General features: G+C 40.6%; 1 protein-coding gene across 2 annotated transcripts in view; it reads right to left on the bottom strand.

Annotated features, from left to right (window-relative positions):
- Window positions 1–22,578, bottom strand: part of ptpn11a (protein tyrosine phosphatase non-receptor type 11a) — a 58,078-nt gene that overhangs the window by 30,783 nt on the left and 4,717 nt on the right. For both annotated transcript variants that reach the window (XR_006315360.1, XM_043715532.1), the window contains exons 2-8: window positions 19,050–19,172; window positions 12,589–12,783; window positions 8,827–9,019; window positions 6,176–6,292; window positions 2,966–3,079; window positions 1,177–1,273; window positions 566–645 (exon numbers count right to left, since the gene is read on the bottom strand). Coding sequence is in view for 1 of the 2 variants with exons in the window: in XM_043715532.1 (XP_043571467.1) it covers window positions 566–645; window positions 1,177–1,273; window positions 2,966–3,079; window positions 6,176–6,292; window positions 8,827–9,019; window positions 12,589–12,783; window positions 19,050–19,172 (919 nt within the window). In the remaining variant the exon portion in view is untranslated. The remainder of the gene's footprint in view (window positions 1–565; window positions 646–1,176; window positions 1,274–2,965; window positions 3,080–6,175; window positions 6,293–8,826; window positions 9,020–12,588; window positions 12,784–19,049; window positions 19,173–22,578) is intronic.

Raw genomic sequence — 22,578 nt, 5'->3', positions numbered from 1 at the left:
TTTGAAAATACAAATATATCTCAACCACTGCACTCGAATTTTTCCAGATCAGTTAAACCTGATTACCTGTTAACAATACCATGTCTGCAGCTCAATTCTAATTATCCTTAAAGATTCACTAATTTGATCCAAATGAATGCATTCTAAGAGACTGCCGTAACTAGTGACAAATTAACTAATCTATATTATGCAACCTATCCTACTCTCCATAATGAAAAGAGCCATTACATTGATTATTCTCCAGCATTATTTGCATCTTTAAGGAGGATTAAAAAATGGCAGAGTCTGTTTTTATTTGATCTAAGGTGCTCAAGTTCAAGACCAAATGATGTATTTGCTGACTTCGGCATTTTAAAAAAAAAATCTTTATCCAGTGAACTACTACTACAACAACAACAATTCCAACAGTCCCTCTCGTATGTTACCATCTACCATTTGTAAACACTGATGGGAAAAGTTATTCCCCCTCAATCCAACTGAGGTGTCATCCAACTTCTACATTTTTAAAAACATTAAATGTTTGATGTAAATTCTAAGTCAAGCTATATGCTGATTAAATACTTACCATTATGAAATTGGCATTGATGTAATCGGAACCAGATTCAGTCACATCTCCATCGTGTAGGACTACTCGAGTGTGATCAACTAAAAGGAAGAAATTATTGATATTTAATGAGGAATGGCATAAAAATTTGTTAGGCAACTTAGAATTAAAATTGAATCATTTTCCCTCTCTCAACTGTAGCTTCAAAGACTAAAAAGGTCAGTTACCATAGTCTTAGACTATAGGGCTGCTCTCCCAAAACAGAGACACCGACTAGTGGTGGCTTAACCCAAGGGTCACCATACCTCAGGCAAGGGGAGAGGCTGAGGAGGAGTGTCCCTCATGGTAACCCTCAGCCAGTGCAGAAATTGAACACACGCTGTTGGTGTCACTGTGTCACAAATTAGTCATTCAGCCTTCAAAGGATTACTATGTGAACCATTGTCTGCGAAGATAACTAACAAGACAGGCTTGGTAGAAAGGCTGTCCACCAGAAAGCTAACTGGCTTAGACTGGCAATTACACAATGGTGGACAAAGTTAGCAGTCACAAGATATGTCACTAATGCAACTAGCACAAATAGTAGAGGAGGAAATAAAACTACATAATGGATTAGGTCAGTAAATACTTACAGGGCAGAATGTTCTTGTAGCGATTCTTGTTTTTATTTTCTGCTCGCTGTCCTTCCTTTCGACTGTAGAGAAGTTTACACTCTTGTTGTTGTAGTGTCTGGAACAGAATAGATTCAGGTCGAACAGCCAAAAATTTAAATAATTTATGATAACCAAACCACAATTGATCATAACACCCTTCCACGAACAGGCACTAAAAACATGCAGCTACATTTTTGTTCACTATTAAAGGAACCCTGCATCTTTTAGAATGCTAAATCATTGCGATTCCCTGTACAAACTGGACTGTGTAGAAATGTTCACTTGGGGCATGCAGAGCATGGAACAAATCCAGAAATATAGAGTGGAGAGAGAAAAAAATAAAGATCAGGTGATAAAAATTACTAGGTTTTAAAATTATAGGACTTTAGAAATTGAGCCCAAGAGTTCATTTCAGTAAAATCATCAACTATGGCAGATTGGCTGCAGTACTGCCAGACTCAGGGAAATGGATTGGCAGGAATGTAGATAGTTTGACAGAGGATAACAGCTGGCTGTCATTCACAAGTCACTCAAGGGATTGTTGAACTGACAGAATGCTCAGAACATTGATGATCTTGAACTCAAAACATCTGTGTTCTCTGTAATGTCATCCAAAACACACATTAGAAAAAAATTGACCTTTAGAAAAATGCACACACAGCAGGACCCAAGTGCATGCAGCACGACCCAGTGCATTAAAGAAAGAAAATAATGGAAACAAAATCTGGCCAGCACAAGTCAATACACAGAGAAATGTCCTTATTCAGAATCATGATTGTGCACTCAAAATATTCATCTTTTATTTCTGCTTACAGGTCCCACCAAGTACAGTAATTCCTGTGTTTTTTTATTTTTTTCAGATTTTATTCTGCTCAGTTTTCAAATTTCTAGGAATTACATATTCAAAATTCTGCACCACAATAAAGTAGGAGCTGGAATAAAACAAATGTGTTTGGCAGTGAATAATTAAAAAATAATTGTACATTGAAAAATATTTAATTTTACTTGACACCTATTCACCTGTGAGATTTCCTAGAAAGCATAGGTTTATGGTGAGGGGGGAAAGATATGAAAGAGACCTAAGGGGCAACTTTTTCACACAGAGGGTGGCGCATGTATGGAATGAGCTGCCAGAGGATGTGGTGGAGGCTAGTACAATTGCAACATTTAAAAGGCATCTGGATGGGTATATGAATAGGAAGGGTTTGGAGGGATATGGGCCAGGTCCTGGCAGGTGGGACTAGATTGGGTTGGGATATCTGATCGGCGTGGACAGGTTGGACAGAAGGGTCTGTTTCCATGCTGTACATCTCTATGACTATGACTGGTTAGAAAGAATTATTAACATGCTTTTTTCCTCCCCTTTCTAATAGTCTTTTCATTGAGACACAAAGTATCAGCGTTGACTTGGAGGATTTACTGATCCTGACCAGACAAGGACGCTGAATTAACAAGAGTCACGAATTGCAATTTGTAATTAATATTCTTGCCCTTTTAATCTCCCAGTACTCTTTACAGCTTCTGAAGACATAGAGAGTTTTAAGAATTTAAAGAAAAATAAAATTACAGATAAACATAAATATCTAACACATTGACCTTTGACAGCAGTTCTAACATTCACTAAAATTCATATTTAAGGAAGTGAAATATCACAACTTTAATTCAGAGAAGGGGGTCACATTTCATCAGCTGGAGTGAAACCTAGACACAGGCATCACTAGTTCTTGTCCAATGTATTTTAAACCACGCAAAAGTGAGAAGGAATTACCTCAAACTCTTCCCAGAAGCCCTGCTTCACCTTGTCCATCATCTCAGCCGGTTTGCTCAGTTCCCTCACTCTGCTCTCGATCTCAGCTGCATTAATTCGTGTTGTGTTTAATGGCTACAGGGGCAAACAGACAGATTAAAACACATTTGCGAGCAGACTGGTCCCACCTCTTCCATTCTACAGCTTCCTGATATTTCTTCTTATTTTCTATGAGCTGGTCTGTATATGACAGAGACAATGTTACATTAGTAGAAACTCACTGGCTTCTTAGGCATATAGGGTAGGGGGCAGGATGGATCCAGGAAAATAGTTATTTCCAAAACGCATAATCCAGTCACTGCCGTACTAGCACATTCTTTTCCGTGTCTTTTCATAATGTACTGCAATGCAAATTCCTCTCTCTGCAAGACTAAATACTGGACTTGTCTCCAGCTACAATTTAAAGGTAAAAAGATATTTTAATGCATTGTTTGGGCAAAGCACTTCACTTTGCATTTCAAGTAAAATGACATTAATAAACTCTATACTGGTCTTGCAAGCAGAGCTCTATTCAAATCATACAGAAGACACATATTAGCTTATTAGGAATCAATCTGCATAAACCCCCCCTGAAGCAGTCTACTCATTACACTAAATCTAATCTTTAATTGGAAATCATCGGCGTTGTGAAACACATCCATTCATTTCAACATTGATCGTAATGAGAAAAACAGTAACAAAAGACTAATTACTTTTTTGATGAGCATGACGTGTCTAGAGTTGGCAAATGTAATTATCAACTAGGAATTCATCTTGTTGCAATACCCTTGCTATACTCAGTTTTGTTTCCTCCTCCCACAAGCTTCCTTTCATTCTCTCATGAGCTGCAGTTACTGCAGGGAAAGCCAACGGATGTTGGCCATCCCTAGATGCCCTTTGGTGTGCAATAGCATGGCTCGAAAATAGGTCAATAATATAAAAACAGATGCTGATGGGGGAGGGAGTCTTGCGGCACAGTGGAAGCGTCCCTACCCCTGGATCTGGACGCCTGTATTCAAGTCCCACCTGCTCCAGAGGTGTGGTGCAATATCTCCGAACAGGTTGATTTAAAAAAAAATTAGATAAGAGTGGTGCTGGAAAAGCACAGCAGGTCAGGCAGCATCCGAGGAACAGGAAAACCGACATTTCGGGCAAAAGCCTTTCATCAGGAATAGAGGCAGGGGTTGAAGTGTTCCGAGGTGGAAGATGAGGCGTTCTTCCTCCAGGCGTTGGGTGGTGAGGGAGCGGAGGTGGAGGCGGCCCAGGACCTACATGTCCTTGGCAGAGTGGGAGGGGGAGTTGAAATGTTGGGCCACAGGGCGGTGGGGTTGATTGGTGTGGGTGTCCTGGAGATGTTCCCTAAAAAGCTCTGCGAGGAGGCGTCCAGTTTCCCCAATGTAGAGGAGACTGCATCGGGAGCAACAGGTACAAGTAATGATATTGGTGGATGTGTAGGTGAAACTTAGATGGATGTGGAAGGCTCCTTTAGGGCCTTGGATGGAGGTGAGGGAGGTGGTCTGGGCGCGGGTTTTGCAATTCCTGCAGTGGCAGGGGAGGGTGCCAGGAGAGAATTGTGGGTTTTTCGGGGGCGTGGACCTGACCAGGTAGTCACGGAGGGAATGGTCTTTGCGGAAAGATATCTCTGGCGTTGGGGTCTGTTTGGAGGTGGCGGAAGTGTCAGTGGATGATTTGGTTTATGCGAAGGTTGGTAGGGTGGAAGGTGAACACCAGGTGGGTTCTGTCCTTGTTACAGGAGGAGGGGTGGGGTTTCAGGGCAGAGGTGCGGGATGTGGACAAGATGCATTGGAGGGCATCTTCAACCACATCGGAAGGGAAATTGCAGTTTCTAAAGAAGGAGGCCATCTGGTGTGTTCTGTGGTGGAACTGGTCCCCCTGGGAGCAGATACGGCGGAGGCGGAGGAATTGGGAATATGGGATGGCGTTTTTGCAGGAGGTAGGGTGGGAAGAGCTGTAATCCAGGTAGCTGTGGGAGTTGGTGGGTTTGTAAAAAATGTCAGTGTCAAGTCGGTCGTCATTAATGGAGATGGAGGGGTCCAGGAAGGGGAGGGAGGTGTCAGAGATGGTCCAGGTGAATTTAAGGTCGGGGTGGAATGTGTTGGTGAAGTTGATGAGTTGCTCAGCCTCCTCGTAGGAGCACGAGGTGGCGCCAATGCAATCATCAATGTAGCAGCATCTGCAGTCCTTTTAAAAATAAAGGTGGTGATGGTGCCCTCTCTTGTTGTGCAGTGATAGTCTCTCCATTTCTGGACCTAAGTTCCTTGGGAAAGTTGCTGTCTTTGTCCACATATTTTAAAAAACAAACTTTATTTTAAGAGGGTTCTTGTGATAGAGTGGCAGTGTCACTACCTCTGAGCCAGGTGGCCTGGGTTCAAACCTCACATACGCCGGAGATATGTAATATAACATCTCTGAACAAGTAGATAAGGAATACTTGGACTGCAGTGGTTCAAAGACATCAGCATCTATCTGGTGAGACTATTTTGGCTTAGGTTCAGTACAACTGAGTTGTATGTTAGGCCAGTTCAGAGGGCAGTTAAGAGTCAACTACATTGCTGTTGGTTGACAGTTACATGCAGGCCAGAGTAAACTAGATGGGCTTTAATGACAATAGTTTAATCGTCATTATTATTCAGACTAGTTTTCAATTTCAAAATGATTGAATTTTTTAGCCCACATTCCAACAGTGTGAACATGAGTACCTGGTGCCCAGTGACATTATTGTTAAAATAGTCATCTCCCCTATTCCTCAGACAGCAGTTCTCTTATACAGCTTTGCCAATGATACCCATTAACAACTATAATGCAACAATGTTCAGTGTCCACTGTTTAAGTTTCTCAATATTCCACTGGGAAAGCAAAAATATTGCCTCTTTTTATGTGCTTAACCCTTCACAAAAATTAAAAGAGCAGGAAAGAAGAATTAAGCTCAGGCAGGACCTCACATACTTCATTGTTGATGCAAGCGACAGTGTAAACCCTGATCAGTCTTGAATGTTGAAGCAAGCTTATAACAGCCAATTGTGCCCTCTAGTGCCAACACTAGAGCAATGCAATACTGAGCAGAACCTCTTACTGTACACATTAAGCAAAAAACAATGCAGGCTCCTAAACTGAATGTTTCTCATGCGATATTGCTTTCCTTTCAAATCACAGCAGCTCAGAATACCTCACCTGCTTGAGCTGCAAGACAGTGCCCAGGGTTTCCACCATAGGGTTCTTTTTGTAGTGTTCCACCAGGTCTGTCAAGGAGTCAAACTTCTCCCCTCCACCAACATCGTATTTCCCATCCTGAATGGGGAGGAGAGAATAAACATCTTGAGCTTCATTTAATCAACCTGCCTGGATAGGGTTTAAGACCAGTACTGAACTGCACACAAAAACAGTCTAATCACTTAGAACACGCATGGGTTAAGATTCAGCCTGGTAAAAGTACAATAAACTCAAATGACATTCCTAGTTCCCAGACCCCTTTCATTTGAAGGTGATTTCTTTGATCAGAAAACACAAGACTGTTCTCTTTATCTTTAAAACTAAAGCATACTTATAGAACACATTTCACTTCAAGCTTTGCTCTTGGGTGAATTTTAATCCTAAAGTCAGTATTTCCAGACATCCAGATATCAAAATAGAAGAGATATGATGTTTTGGAGATTTTTTGCATTAAATTGGGATATTGTTTTCATGAGTTGATTCACAAGGTGTATTTTAAATTATGCCAAATGCCTGGAATTTAATAGCATGGAGTTTGCCTTGGAATGGGGTAGGGAGCAGAGAGTTCAGTGTATTACAACAGGTACCAGCAGAACAGTTATTTTACTTCAGACAATACATCTGGGGCGGGACGGTGGTGGTGGTGGTGGGGGGGGGGGGGGGGGTTGATGCATCTCATACAAAGCCCACTTCATCATTCAGATCATATCCTTAAGGAAAGCACTGTTGCATAGATAAACAATAAATTCTGCAAGTTAAATTAGCAAATTTGCTTGCCTGCTGTGCTGGCAATAATCCAAGCACAAATATCAACTCATTTTATGAATACACCATACAGCATCTGGATAATACTAGGCCTCAGTCAGCCTGAAAAGGACAACGCTAATGAGCAAGATTCAGGTCCGTCTTTCACTCACTGATGCAGAGTGTCACTTTTCATCTGGAATTTATTCCTGAGTTTATCAAATGTGATAAACAGCTGAATCCTGGATTCTGTAACATTGATAGTCCCTTGTAACTATACTGATTTGGCTAACCTACATAATTACACAGATACCATTTGTCTATGACCATCAACTTCGAGAGAATGTACGTTGTTGGGTGAAGTACAGCAAGCATTGATGCGTTCTTTTGAGAGCAAGGGTAATGAAGACAAAATCCACTGAACTCAATAAGACAACTGTTGGGTACCTCCAACTTAAAAATATTCTAACAATTAAAAGAAAACCTGAATCTCCAAAGGTAAAATGTAGGACACAGAAGAGGTCTTTAGCTGCTAATTTACTTTGTCGTTTCAATTTTCTTTCCCTTTCTAGCCCTTGAGGAAATTCAGGCAACGGTAGCAAAACTGAGGCACTTTTAAATATGATCCTCCACAGCAATGGCTAGCTTTCTCCTTTTTGAAATTGTTTTTGACCTACAATGTCTGCTGGATCTGCTCTTGAGAAAAGAATATTAAAAAGTGCTGTTAGATTCTCAAGTATGTTACAAACTCATTATACCTTGTAGCACTGAGTCACAGAATTAGACAACACAAGCAGGCATTTGATCCATCGTGCCTGGGCACTTCTTCGATGTGGCTACTTCATTTGTCCTAATTTCTTTGCTTTCCCCTCCTCAACACCTTATATGTTTTTCTCTCTCTCCTCGCGCCCCACCCCGCACTCCCTTTAAAAATTGTACTGTTCAGTTCAAAGTCTGTCATTTCATTACAAAATTAGTAACTTCCAAGTTGTCTTAATTTTCATTTCCCATCTGTCTGCCCATTTCAAAGGTACGTCCCCCCCCAAAAGCTGTAGCTCTATCCTTCCTTTTATCATATTTCTGCATTTTGAACTTTGCAACTTTAAAATTATGCCCGGTTTAACTCTTGATATGTATATATAAACATAATCTGAAATCACTATGATTAAAACCCGGGTCTACAGGCGCTGTGAGGCAGCAGTGCTAACCACTGGGCCACCGTGCCGCCCACGATTATGCCCGGTTTAACTCTTGATATGTATATATAAACATAATCTGAAATCACTATGATTAACAGATATGTTAGCTATATGTAGTTACATTATATTCAGGTGTACAATCTCACATTTGACGTTGTGCACATGCCTCAGATCTCATGAGGTATCCTGACTTCATGAGGAAAAATATGTACTATTCAAGTCTCGTTAGGAATCCTAGTGGTTACTTCCTCCCCCAATCTTATTATACAATTAAAGCCAAGCAATTTAACAAGTAGAACTCTACAAGTACTGACAAAGGTTTATGGTTGGGTGCTTCAGAAATTCTATCAGACAATGCAGATCTGCTCTCTGAAGTTTCATTACTCTTATCCGTTATCCTAAAATGAAATTACATGTCAAATATGATTTGAGTATGTATTAGATACTAAACTTATAGTTCACTCTCTCAGTATTGGCAGTCTCAAAGTGCACCTTTTGACTAAGAGATTACTGCTACCTTTGTCAGCACCTGTCAGCCTCAAATAACATTAATGATCATGAGCAAACAGTGCAATTGTTCAAAAGCCCATTGAATTTAAAAGACTTCCCATGATGGATGAACAGGTTACTATTTTAAGTAACATTATTGTATGAAGTAATGTCACTAACCTGGCATCGGATCATTACATGAGTGACTTTTGGCTTCCCCTCACTACTCTCTCCTTTATCATCACCAGTCCTCACGGACAGAACAAAATCTCCTGGATGGCTTTGGCTCTCTCGCACAAGGAAACTTCCTGGTTTTCCTTTCTCTGTCAGCAGCTTCTCCGCCTCTTTTCCCGAGAGGTGTCCATGGAACCACCTTGCACAAAAAGGAGAGAGTTAAGCCACCTAGAGCAACACCAGTTTACGCAACAAACAAATGTGACAAATTCAAGTCTCAGCAATAGCTCCAAGTAGGTATCAAAGAAAGTTCAAGAAGCAATTCCTCCAAGCTCAAAATATTCATACTGGAACTTAATTTTGGAAATTAAATCTTTCCAATTAACCTTTTTCATAAAAGGGCATTCTGTAGTACTCAGGTGTATTAAGATGACAATTCCTCGCATCGGCATTCATATTTCTGACTAGTCACCATGAAGTATTAACAAATTACTAAGGGAAAAGGTTTGCCCAGACACACCTAAGTTAGTTAGAACACAACATGGGAAAGAAAAATGAATCAGTTCTCACCCAATGAGGACAGTGGGGAATGAGAAAAGAGGATTTAAACAACAAGAGGCATGGCCAGAAGGGAACAGCACAAAATTGCTACCCCTCAGTCAACCGTGGCTCAGTGGTACCACTTTCAGCTGAGTCAAGAATTCGACCCAAACAGAGAACCAGGAACATCACTTGAGCTTGTCTTTCTGTATTGCACTGCCTGCACATTCTGTTGTAGAATCTTATCATGTACTATGGCCACTATTTGGCCCATCTTGTCAGTACTGTTCAAGTACGTTTATGCTCTAGCGTCGGTCCTGCAAATTGTTTCAAGTACATGTAACTCATTGTATTTTGAAACTTCAAATATTTGACTTTGCTATACTGCAGGAAATTTCTCCAGATCTTAACTGTGAAGAAATTTCTCATTTCCCCCTCTATCTCTCTTGCTATTTATTTCAAAATTATAACCTCTCACCTTAAACCGGCATCTTTTAGTTTTGGACTCTCCTCCCTTTGGGGATAAGGCTTGGCTACTCACCTGATTGATGCCCCTCATGATTTTATAATCCTGTATAAGGTCATCCCTCAGCCTCTGACACTCCAAGGAAATAAGTCCCAGTCTAACCAGCTTCTCCCTATTATTCAAATCCTCCAGTCCCAGTAACATTCTTGTAATTCTTCATTATATCCTTCCTCATTTAACATCCTTCGAATAGCAGGAAACCAGAATCGAACACAGTATTCTAAAAGCGGCCTCACCAATGTCTTGTCTAGGCGTTACATGGCATCCCCACTCCTATACTCAATGCTTTGACCAATGCAGGCAAGTGTGCCAAACGCTTTCTTAACAACTCAGCCTACCTGCGACACCACTTCAAGGAACTATAAACCAGCACGCTTTGTTCAGCAACACTCCCCAGGACCTTAGCATTAACTGTGCAAGTTGTGCCCTGGTTTGCCTTACCAAAATGCAAATCTTCACATTTAACTAAATTAAATTCCATCTGCCACTTCTCAGCCATTTGGCATATCTGATCAAAGTTTCATTGTTCTCTTGGATAATCTTCTTCACAGTCCATGATACCATACATTTTGGTGTCATCCACAAACTATACCTCCTATATTCTCATCCAAATCTTTGATATAAGAGATGAACAAGATAGACCCAGAATCAATCCTCGCAGCACACCATGGTCATGGGCCTCCAGTATAAACAATAATCCTCTATCACCATCTTCGGACTTCTCCATGGGTTGAAAAACAAGTGTGAACAGTATTTCAGTTCGCTTTAAAGATGCAGCATTCCCTGCACAATCTTTGGTTTTAAAAAGACCTTCTCCCATTTCAGTCCACAATCAAAAATACAGGATAATTAAAAAAAAGTGTTTATCTTCCTTGAGTCTGGTTCACGTTTGCTATTTACTACACTGCCAAATTTTTCAAATATAGGTCACTGATATAAAGAAGAAATGTGCCCAATACATAAATTTTATACTGAAACACTGCACATTCTTGCTGAGCTTAAGAAATCCATAACAGTATTTGGAGAGGAACAAGCGAGTTCTGTGTGCTAGCCATGCCACGAACAACAAGTTATCGGGGGAGTTATTTGACTGTAGCTCAAGGGAATACATTGAGCACAATTGGCCTGTTTTAATGCAGGAAAGCACAGAAAAGGCCAAAGTTCAAAAGCACTTTGTTGGCTCTGAAAGGAGTTTCTGAAATAAATGATATAAACACACGCTTTAATCTTCTCTTCCCTTTTCATATCTCAGATCCGTATATGAACCGAGCTGAGAATGAAAGGTTGAAAGTCTCCTCAATGTGCTAGCCTCAACACACAATAATTACATCTGGGATAGTTTCAACACAGCACGACTCAAAATACAAAAGTTGCCATGAAAGAATGACTCTTACATGGTGTTAAAGATAGCTGGTGTGAAAATTAGGACTGACACATTTAAGAGCAGAGCTTATTTCTGGCAGTTGATAGCTTAAGGGGAATTACTGTGCAGTGCACTTTATTTGCCATTAGTTGTATTACGCTTAAACCAGGAGTGCTTGATGCTGAAACTTGGTAGACAAGATGGAAAGGCAACACTTCCTCTCACACTCATTATTGAGCTTAACCCTGGGTGGGGAAGAAAATGTGTAAGCATTATCCTTTGCTTTGAAAAAACAGACAGCGTTATATGTTTAGCCAAACTTCCAGCGAACTCTGTGGACTAGTATGCTGTACAATTCCCACACTGCACATCCCTGATTTTGGCAGACACCACATCCATGCTGTTGAGAGTACAGACTCCTTTCCAGGGATGTGTCACAATCCTAATCACCTCATACTCCATATTCTTACATTTGGGATTCTATCCTGGTGCCTGTGCAGATATACTGCCTGATCCCAAATGAACGATAGTGCCAGCTTGTGTATTTAGTGCAGCAATATTTTATTTTTCATTTATTTGTTTAGAACCCACTTCTGGTTGCAGGTGTACAAATTATTGGCTCACTAGCAAACCAGTCCATTAAGAGGACAGTCATGTTCAAGTCATTGACACATAAACCAAAAGCAAGCAAGCACTACCATTAGGCAAAGTCAGGTTTCTTTTTCTTAAAAAAAAGTTAATAGACAACCTGATGTTTTTAATGACAACCAAACTGTTTCATGTCATTTTACAAATACCAACCTTTCAATCCAGGTTTAAATAAATCAAATTTACATTCTTAAATTACTATGGTGAAATCCAAATTTTCTGGATTAATAATTCAAGAGCATTACTACTATATCATTGTATTTTCAACAGAGGAATTAAAAAGATGAAGTAATAGCATTGTTTGCTACATCTAGATACAATATAATAATTGTACCCTAAAGAGAATATATTGTTTCCCCTTGGAATCATTCTAATGGATGAAAGTAAAAGTAATAAAGAAACAGCATAAAAATATCTCCTCCGGAAATAACTGTCCACTTCGTGGAAGCACTATTTTTGGCTTAAAACAGTTACTGACAAAGCATAATTCATTCCCTTATGACAGAAGCCGAATACAAAATATGAAAGGGAAATTGCTTATTTTGTCACGAGTGACAGAAGGATCCATATAAGTATTCTTGCCTAAAACACATTTTGTTCTAAACTCCAAGCTTCATAAATCACAGTATAATGCCCAGTAATTGTCAACAGGAACCCTCTCATGCACGGTTCAGCACAAGGCTCGGCTTACCTCTCAGAGGTAGGATCAGCACAGTTCAATGGGTATTTTAGTTCAATGACATCGCCATTCTTTTCCTTGAGTTGTCCATGGTGCTCCATGTAGTACTGCACCAGCTCAGCCAGCGTAGCAAATTTTTCTCCTCCGTACAAATCATAATAATCCCCTGTATTCTGAATTTTAATGTGTGTTACTGCACCATTTCGCCTGAGGTATCAAAACATATTGATTAATGCATACCACAACCATTTTATTTAGTTAAACAAATTTATTTCTCTCCTTTTCTGGTTTTCAAATTGTTCTAGGGTTTGTCGTTCTTTGATTTATAACATCTTCTCTAGCCCTAAATCTTTCAAGTTTCTTGACTCCTGCAATTCCAGTCTCTTGCACAGCCCCAATTTTAATCAATCCCTGACCAGTATCCATATTTTCAGCTTTCTGGGCTTTGGGCCCTGGAACGCTTCCCTAAATAAATATTGTAACGTATTCAAATTTTTGATGATTCAAAAACAGGTGGGAGGGTACATTGTGATGAAGAATCTACAGTGGATATAGAGAGGTTTAAGTGAGCAAAAATTTGGCAAAAACTTTAATAAGAGACCATAAAATATAGGAGCAGAATTAGGCCATTTGCCCCATCGATTACAAACCTAGGATCCTCAACTAATCCTCATGACAAGGTCATCACCCCCAGGATCATTCTTGTAAACCACCTCTGGATTCCCTCAAAGGCCAGCTCATCTTTGCTGATATACGGAATCCAAAAATCGCTCAATATTCCAAATATGGTCTGACCAGAGCCTTATACCACCCCAGCTGGACTTCTCTGCTCTTGTAATCCAGCCCTCTTGAAATGAATGCTAACGTTGCACTTGCCTTCCTAACTGCCAATTGAATCTGCATGTTAACCTTAAGAGAATCCTGAATAAGGACGGCCAAGTCACTTTGTGCTTCAGATTTCTGATATAGGAAACTATCAGGTCATGCACTTTGGTAGGAAAAATAAAAGGAAGATGATTATTTAAATGGAGAGACTCAAAAATGCAGGATAGGAGGATATACCCAAGATGGTGGTGGCATAACAGCACTGTGTGCAAACTCCTGAGCTGGGATTTGACTGCCTTCTTTGTTTTTTTCCCTTCTTTTGTTTTTTTTTCCCTGTTTATTTCTTCTCTCTGAAGGCCTTTCTGGGCATTTTTAGTGGGGTAAGAGCAGGCCTGGCCTTCTGACCGTGTGGCAAAAGCAGGGGAAAGTGGGCCCTGCTGCATGGAAGGGAGACTGGACCCAACTATTCAAGATGGTGGCACCAGCATGGTAGGCCCATTTGCATCCCTTTGTTGCTCTCTCCTTTTTGTCTTTTCTCTTTTTCTTTTCTTCACCTTCCTGACAACACGGGGAGGCTGGAGCAGTGTCGGCAGTGACTACACTGTGGCTCCCTGGCTTTGTAGGCTGATGTTTGGAATTGGGTGTGGCATCAGCTTCAGTGACACAGAGCAGGAATTCCTGGTTGCGGTAGGTTCGGAGCAGGGACGTTACAGACACTTTGCACAAGCCCTTGAACAGAGTTGGAACCCTAGCCAATGAAGATGGACTATGTATTTCCTTTTAATTCATTTTTACCTCAAAATGGTGGAAGATTGTAGCAACAGAACAGTTTTCACGGCATCTTCTTAGATATATGTGACGATAAATCATTCATTCATATGGATGCTCATGTGTGTAAATGATAAAAGGTAAGCACACAGGTGTAGAAAATAATTAAGATGATCAATGGAATTTTCGCCATTACTGCTTAGGGAGCTGGAGTTTACAAAGAGGAAAATCTTGTGACACTGTACAGGTGACGGTGAGGTACCATCCTAAAGTAATGTACAGTTTGGATCCTTGCATTTCAAGGGATAAAGTGCCATTGGAAGTCGTTCAAAAGAGATTTGCTAGGCTAATTCCTGGGATGAAATAGTTGACTTAAACAGGCTAAGCCTTTAATCATTAAAGATTACAAGGATGAGGGGTGATCTGATTGAAGCAGATGTAAGACCATAAGAAATGGGAACAGAACACTTTGGCCCCTGAATTCTGCTCCTACATTCAAAAAGCTCATGGCTGAAGTAATATTCGTCATGCCCACTTTCTTGCCCTTTCTCCCACTGATCAAGCATCTATCTAGCTCAGCCTTAAATATACACAAAGATTCTTCCCTCACAATGGAGGGGCAAGGAGTTCCAAAAACTTTTACCCTCAGAAGAAATTCCTCTTCATCTCAGTCTGAAACTGGCACCAATCCAATTGGAGACTAGACTCCCTGGTCTTAGACTCTCCATGAGCATTTACCCTGTCAAGCCACTTAAAATTCCTATATGCTTCAACAAAATCAACTCATTCTTTGAAATTCCAGCAGAGTTCTAATCTGCTTAACCGTTGCTCATTAAACATTTCCTCCATTTGAAGGACTATCCTAGTGATCCTTCTCTGGACTGTCTTCAAGTATATAATATCTTTCTTTAAATAACGGATCAAAACTACTCAGTGGTCTCACCAGCATCTTATACAGTTGCAGTAAAGTTTCCCTACTCTTATACTTCAATCCCTTTAAGAGCCAACATTCCAAACTTTGGTTACCTGTACTTGCTAATTTTCTGTATTTCATAAGTACATCAAACTCCCTTTTGTGTTGCAGTTTTCTGCAGTTTAAACAATATTATGTTTTGTTCTTCCTTCCCAAAATGAACAATTTCACATTTTCTCACATACTTCATTTGCCAACTTATTGCTCCCTTAACTTAATGTCTCTCTAAACTGTTTGTGTCCCTCTCACAACTTGCCTTTCCGCCTATTTTTGTGCTGCCGGCAAATTTGGCTATAGTACATTTGCTTCCTTCCTCCAAGTCATTAATATATATTGTTAACAGTTGTGGCCCCAGCACAGATCCCTGCGGACAGTCCCAGTGATTACAGGTTGTCAACTTGAAAATGAACCCCTTAACCCCACTCGCTGTTTCCTGCCATTAACCAATTCTCTATCCATACCATTGTATCATCTCCAGACCTGATGTGACATTAACTGCTTTATTTTCTCTGCTCCCCTCACCCAGTAACCAATTCACCCATTAACCAATCTCCCCCTGAACTTGCTGCACTCCATTCTGAGGTCCAATTCTGCCTTTGTTATGGCATGCCACAGGAGTCAGTTTTGGGGTCTCAATGTTTCACAATGAGGATGAAATATTTGCTTCAAGGGTACCAAGGCGTGGCTGCTAACTTTGATAACACAAAGATAGGTAGGAAAGTAAATTGTGAAGGCGACAAAAGGAAACTACAGAAGGATTAATAGATTAGGTGTATGATAAATATCTGACAAATGCAATATAATGTGGAAAGATGTGAAATAGTCAATTCTGCAGAAAGAATAAAAAAGGATATTACCTCAATGGTGAGAGACTGCAGAGCTCAGAATCATACAGCACGGAAACAGACCGTTCATTTGTCCATGCCAATCAGGTTTCCCAGACTAAACTAATTCCATTTTCCCAAATTTGACACACATCCCTCTAAACCTTTCCAATTTACATGCCGGTCCAAATTTGTTTTAAATGTTGTAACTATACCTGTATCAACCACTTTGTCTAGTTGTTCATTCCATATATGAAATCATCCTGAGTAAAAAAAAAAGTTACTCCTCAGGTAACTTTTAAATGTTTCCCTTCTGAAATGTAGACAGATCTTGCTGTCCAAGTGCAAAAATTTCAAAAGCTTTGTATGCAGGTGCAACAAGTAATTAGGAAAGCGGACAGAATGCAAATGTTAAGAGAGCTATTGTGGTACAGTGCTAGTGTCCCTACCTGCTAACTACAAAGCCTGGGTTCAAATCCCACTTGCTCCGGATGTGTATGATAACATCTCTGATCAGGTTAATTAGAAAGTATCTAGAATTTAATTGCTTACTGTTGGGGGAATTGAATACAAATTTAGGAAAGTAATGCTTCAGGTATCCAGGCAATTGGTGAGACCTCATCTTGAGTACTGTGTACAGTATTGCCATCTATGCAACAAAGGATACAAATGAACTGGAGACAATCCAAAGGTGTTGTCTGCAATGGATGGGTTGGTCTGTGAGGAAAGACTGGACACAATTCACTTTTATTAGCTGCAATTTAGAAGATTAAGTAATTTGATTGGATACTTTGTCTGGTGGACAATTTAGATCTAAGGGTCATTGTTCAAAAATAAGGAGTCACTGATTTAAGACAAATAAGAGCATTTTTTTGTCTTAGATGACTCCTTTCGCACTCTTCCTTGAAAGGCAGCAGAAACAGAATCTTGAATACTGTTAAGGTAGAGGTAATGGATTCTTGATAATCAAAGGAGCAAAAGAAGGTTATCTATGTAGTTGGAAAAACAAAGTTGAAGTGAAAATCAAATCAAGCACAATCTAATTGAAAGACAGAACAGGGTCAAAGGGCTAAGTGGCCTATTCCTGCTCCTAATTCATTTGTAACTCGAGGCTTTAAAATAGGGGCATAGGGAGGAAGTGAACACGAGTGTGCCAGTTTGGAGGATCTGAGTAAGAATCAGTCATGAGCAAAACACTGCAATTAATCTCACCTCAACAGAATGAATAAATGGCCTCTCCTCTGCATTAGGGAGCAACTTAAACTGTTCAGGTTTCAGCTTGATGTCATTAATTCCCACAATGCATAGATGCTAGGCAAGACACAATCAAGTGCAAAATTGCACACTATGGTGGAGGAGCCTTTGTATCATTAAACATAGTCAAAGAAAATGTCTCTTCAGCAAGTTGCATCTTGCCAAAGTCGAAATCAAGAAAAGGCCACCAGCCTTAGGAGAGTATTAATAAGGTGAGCAACTTGTGAAGGGGGGAGGTTGGTGATCCAAAGAGAAACAAGTGAAATGCAAAATATGTGAATTGATGGTACAGATCCACATACAAGAATATACTTCGAAACAAATGTTATTGTTGAACATGAGTACTGCATAGTCCTTGCCCAAGTCACTGTAGGTTTAAGTTCAATGGCTCACTTTCATCTCACCTTCGCAGACACGTCTAACACTAACGGTACTGAGAGACACTACATACTTAGAGATAAAAAAAGTTGTTGGAAAAGCTCAGCAAGTCCGGCAACATCTGTGAAGAGAAATGAGTGTTAATGTTTTGAATCCAGTGACCCTTCCTCAGCACCTCAGGTTTCGGATTTCTCCTCTCAGATGCTGCCAGACCTCCGGAGCTTTTCCAGCAACTTGTTTTTGTTTCTGATTTACATCATCCACAGTTTTTTTTGGTTTTTTACATACTTGGTGATGCTATCTTTTGGTTGAGACACAAAGCAAACAGTTTACCTATCTGCTTAAATGGAATGTCAGAAATGCTACAGAACAAAATGAAAAGCAAGGGTATTGTTCCTGTGCCCTGACCGACATTCATTCTCAAATGACATGGCCAAACATTAAGAACCACAACACTGCGATGGCCGGGAACCGAACCCAGGTCAACTGCTTGGAAGGCAGCTATGCTCACCACTATACCACCGTGTTATATTGGCAAAACGTTAACTCAATAGAAATTCATAATCTGTCAGATATTTCTATGCACACATCGGCTGTCACAGATCTTAACATAATAGCATTGGCTTTGCTTTAGGTACTGCCTTGATTGTGAAAATGCAAACACAGAAGACATTTTAGGGATGTCAAGAGGCAAAGTTCTCTATTTTGAAATATAGCTCCAGCTGTGTTAACAAGCTAACTTTTAGGAATGCTGAATGTGTTGCTCACCTTCACTTGCTTTGGAGTTTGCTTATAGAACGAAGACCTGCTAACCCCCTGAAGGGAACTTAATGAATAACGCAGACCTGAGTCACATGAAGGACAGACCAGCCATAGGTAGAATGCCTTCTGTCAATAATCTGGCTTTTCTAACACTAGCCCCACCCCACCAAACACTGAGGCATGTTATTTAGTTTAGCAGCTTTCACTGCTACTTTTCTTGGCATTAGTTACAAATAACCACATGAATTGAATTTAATCCCACAGAGAAATACAAGTTCTCAACTTCTAAGTTACTGGTCCTGAACTACTGATCTAGTCTAACCATAATCCCTCCGATGACCAAAGCCAGCTGCCACGAGTGTGGCATCATTCTTAGAGTTTCCTGCTCTCACTTTCAGCAATACACAGCATGGCCGGTCCTGACTCACCATCACTGACTTTTGCCAATGAGCAGGGCAACTACTTGCACCCTTTCCTTCTTCATGCTCTCTTTAGCTTCTCTCTCACCTCCTCATCTTCCTTCTCTCACCATCCACCCCGCTTGTCATGGAGGAGTTGGACTAAAGGATCTGTTTCTGTGCTGTAGGACTCTAATTGCTGATATAGCAGGCTCAAGTTTATGTGTTAGTGGGGCTATCCCACCACTGTTGAATGAATTGATTGTTGTAGTCCATCAGCCTCACTCTTACCTCACTGAAAGTGTGAAGTCTCCAGGATTGCTCTTACTTGGTCGAGCCAAGAAACTCCCATCAACCCCCCTAGTCAGCAGCAAGTTCTCTGCTTCCACTCCAGTGATGTTGGGGTGAAACCACCTGGGAAAACAAGAAAAGCACATCTGGAAATAATTTGTCTTTCCAAATGTGTTGCATTAGACAGCTGGCCCTAATCAAGCTGGTAATTGAAAAACATTTCAGATACACCAGCTCTCCCCCAGACAGGTTTTACATTACACAGATAATCCAGTGAAAACAGCATTGAGAGATTATCTAACAGCACAGGCACTATGCCTTGACGGATTATATTTCCCCAAATAGGTCCTGTACATTGCTATAAAAATTTTCAATCATATTTTTCCAACTGGGTGTTTGGCTATTCCTTCAGACAAAAAAAAATTCAACAGATATGCAATTCATTTTGAAAGGAAAATAAACTACATTTAATCTTGCTTGAGAAATTAATCTTTTTATTGTGCTTACTATTGCTACAATCATAGTTTAGATTAAATAAACTGGTGGATCCAAATTAACCCATCTCTCAGAATGTTTAAAAACTCACATAATGCCTGATTCAAACCATTCCCTGCATTAAGCACCAGCTCTATTCTACTGATATTTTAAGTGCTGCAAAATCAAAGATTTTAAGAGCCTCAATAACCCAGTAAACTTATCCAGATGGTCCCAGATTTTATTCTTGTCAGTACAGAGAATCTTTCAATCTTAGCTGCGTTAGTGGAGATAAAACGGACCTCAATATCCCTGGGTAAACAGCAGAATTCTGGTAGAGTTCAAATGTCATTGCTATTAGCCATTTCGCCTGGAGGTATTTAATGTTTTGCTCCTCCTCTTCAAATGGCTGGAGGGGCATGTGAATATCAAATTACAGTCATGGAAACTTGCCACTTTAGCATCTCGCTTACATACTCTCCTTATAATCACCAACACTACCATATCTATTTGTCCACTCTTATTTATGGTAGAAGTATCATTTCCAATATTTGCACATGGAAGTATAATTTGTTAAATGGTGCTGCTGTCTGTCTCTTTACCCTAATCACATTTGACCCTCCCTTTACTGTTCTATTTCTGCATTCTATTTATTTATTTGCTCACTACATCCTCACATCTAATGCCCTCGTTTCCATTAAAACAGTGACTCTCATACTCACCATTTCCCAAGAACAGTCCTCACCTCTACCCCTTTAAGTTCAATGATCAGCACCTTGAACAGATATGGCAGACATTGCAAAATCTGCCACACCACAAAGGACCATAGGTTCTGCTCTCCTCTAGCCAAATTGGTCATCGTTCTGGGATCACTGGCAATACCAAGATGCTCTGGCTTCTTTACTCTACTGCAAAATGTCTTCACAAACCAATCTCACCCACCCCCACTTTCCAATTAGTACAGAGACCGTAGAAATTTTTGTCACCAACACAGGGACTATCCAATCATCAGCTGCTTCCTCTTTAGGAAGAAGTCACATTCAGGACTAAGTCTTCAAATGACATTATCTAGTTCCTTTCCCATCTTCTCTCTGAGCTCATTTGTCTATGAGGCCCATACAACACCTAACTTTCAGCTCCCTCAACTTTAATCCCTCTAAACTGATAGCAATCAAATTTTCTTTCCTTGCCCCCAGGTTAATTGATTCTTAAAAGTTCATTCCCCATAGGTACTATCTTCCTGCCCTAAACAAACCCTCAACCCTTTTGTCTTTCTAAGCTGCCATCCCATCTCCAAATCCCTTTCCTTTCTAAAATCGTTGAACATGTCACTTCCTAAATGTGCCCATCTTTCCTGGAACTCCACGTTTGAATCCTTGCAATTAGCTTTCCATCTCTGCCACTCGTCTAAAATGATTCCTACCAAAGTCACAAATGACATCCAAGTGAGTATAATAGAGATAAACCATCCCTTCACAACTTTTTTGCAGCCTTTGAAAAGCTTGACCAACACTTCCCCTGTCTTCAGTTGTGTGAGACTGCACTTTTATCTGACCAGTCAGAAAATTATCAGCAACACTTCCTATTCTCAACCCCATTTTCTTCAGCATCCCACCAAAGATCTCTCTTTAAATCCTTCCTACTTCACATCTGTATGCTACCTTTCAGTAACAACATCTGAATACAGAACACTGGTTTTCAAATGAACAATAATGAGTGACACTCAGTTTTAAAAATCTCTTGGAATGTGGAGGTCACTAGCTAGGCCAGCATTTATTGCTCATCCCTAATTGCCTAGAGTCAACCACATTTCTGTGGGTCTGAAGTCACACATAGGCGTGCCCAGATAAGGATAGCAATGTGTTTTTAGATCAACCAACTGTGGTAACAGGTCAGGCAGCATCAGTACAGCAGGAAAATCGATGTTTCGGGCAATAGCCCTTCATCAGGAATAGAGGCAGGGAGCCTCCAGGGTGGTGAGATAAATTTGGGGGGCGCGCAGGGCTGGGGAAAAGGTAGCAGAGAGTACAATAGGTGAATAGGGGTGGGGATGGAGGCGATAGGTCAGAGAGGGTGGTGGGGGACCACCCTCAACATCATACTGGTTGTCCAGCATGCAGTATTGGACGAGGAGAAATTTTGAAACGGTTAAAAGTGGATAAATCTCCAGGACCTGATCAGGTGTACCCAAGAACTCTGTGGGAAGCTAGAGAAGTGATTGCAGGGCCTCTTGCTGAGATATTTGTATCATCAATAGTCACAGGTGAGGTGCAAGAAGACTGGAGGTTGGCAAACGTGGCGCCACTGTTTAAAAAGGGTGGTAAGGACAAGCCAGGGAACTATAGACTAGTGAGCCTGAAGTCGGTGGTGGGCAAGTTGTTGGAGGGAATCCTGAGGGACAGGGTTTCCATGTGTTTGGAAAGGCAAGGACTGATTCGGGATAGTCAACATGGCTTTGTGCGTGGGAAATCATGTCTCACAAACTTAATATTGAGTTTAATTTTTTGATGAAGTAACAAAGAAGATTGATGATGGCAAAGCGGTAGATGTGATCTATATGGACTTCAGGAAGGCGTTCGACAAGATTCCCCATGGGAGACTGATTAGCAAGGTTAGATCTCATGGAATACAGGGAGAACTAGCCATTTGGATAGGTGGTGGGTGGAGGCCTGTGACCAGTGGAGTGCCACAAGGATCGGTGCTGGGTCCTCTACTTTTTATCATTTATATAAATGATTTGGATGCGAGGATAAGATGTACAGTTAGTAAGTTTGCAGATGACACCAAAATTGGAGGTGTAGTGGACAGCGAAGAGGGTTACCTCAGATTACAACAGGATCTGGACAAGAGGTGCCAATGGGCTGAGAAGTGGAAGATGGAGTTTAATTCAGATAAATACGAGGTGCTGCATTTTGAGAAAGCAAATCTTAGCAGGACTTATACACTTAATGGTAAGGTCCTAGGGAGTGTTGCTGAACAAAGAGACCTTGGAGTGCAGGTTCATAGCTCCTTGAAAGTGGAGTCGCAGGTAGATAGGATAGTGAAGGCGGCATTT

The sequence above is a fragment of the Chiloscyllium plagiosum genome, chromosome 25 (assembly GCF_004010195.1).
Source record: "Chiloscyllium plagiosum isolate BGI_BamShark_2017 chromosome 25, ASM401019v2, whole genome shotgun sequence".
NCBI lineage: Eukaryota > Metazoa > Chordata > Chondrichthyes > Orectolobiformes > Hemiscylliidae > Chiloscyllium > Chiloscyllium plagiosum.
The sequence above is the reverse complement of the archived record's forward strand: the minus strand, read 5'-3'. Positions and strand labels throughout refer to the sequence as shown.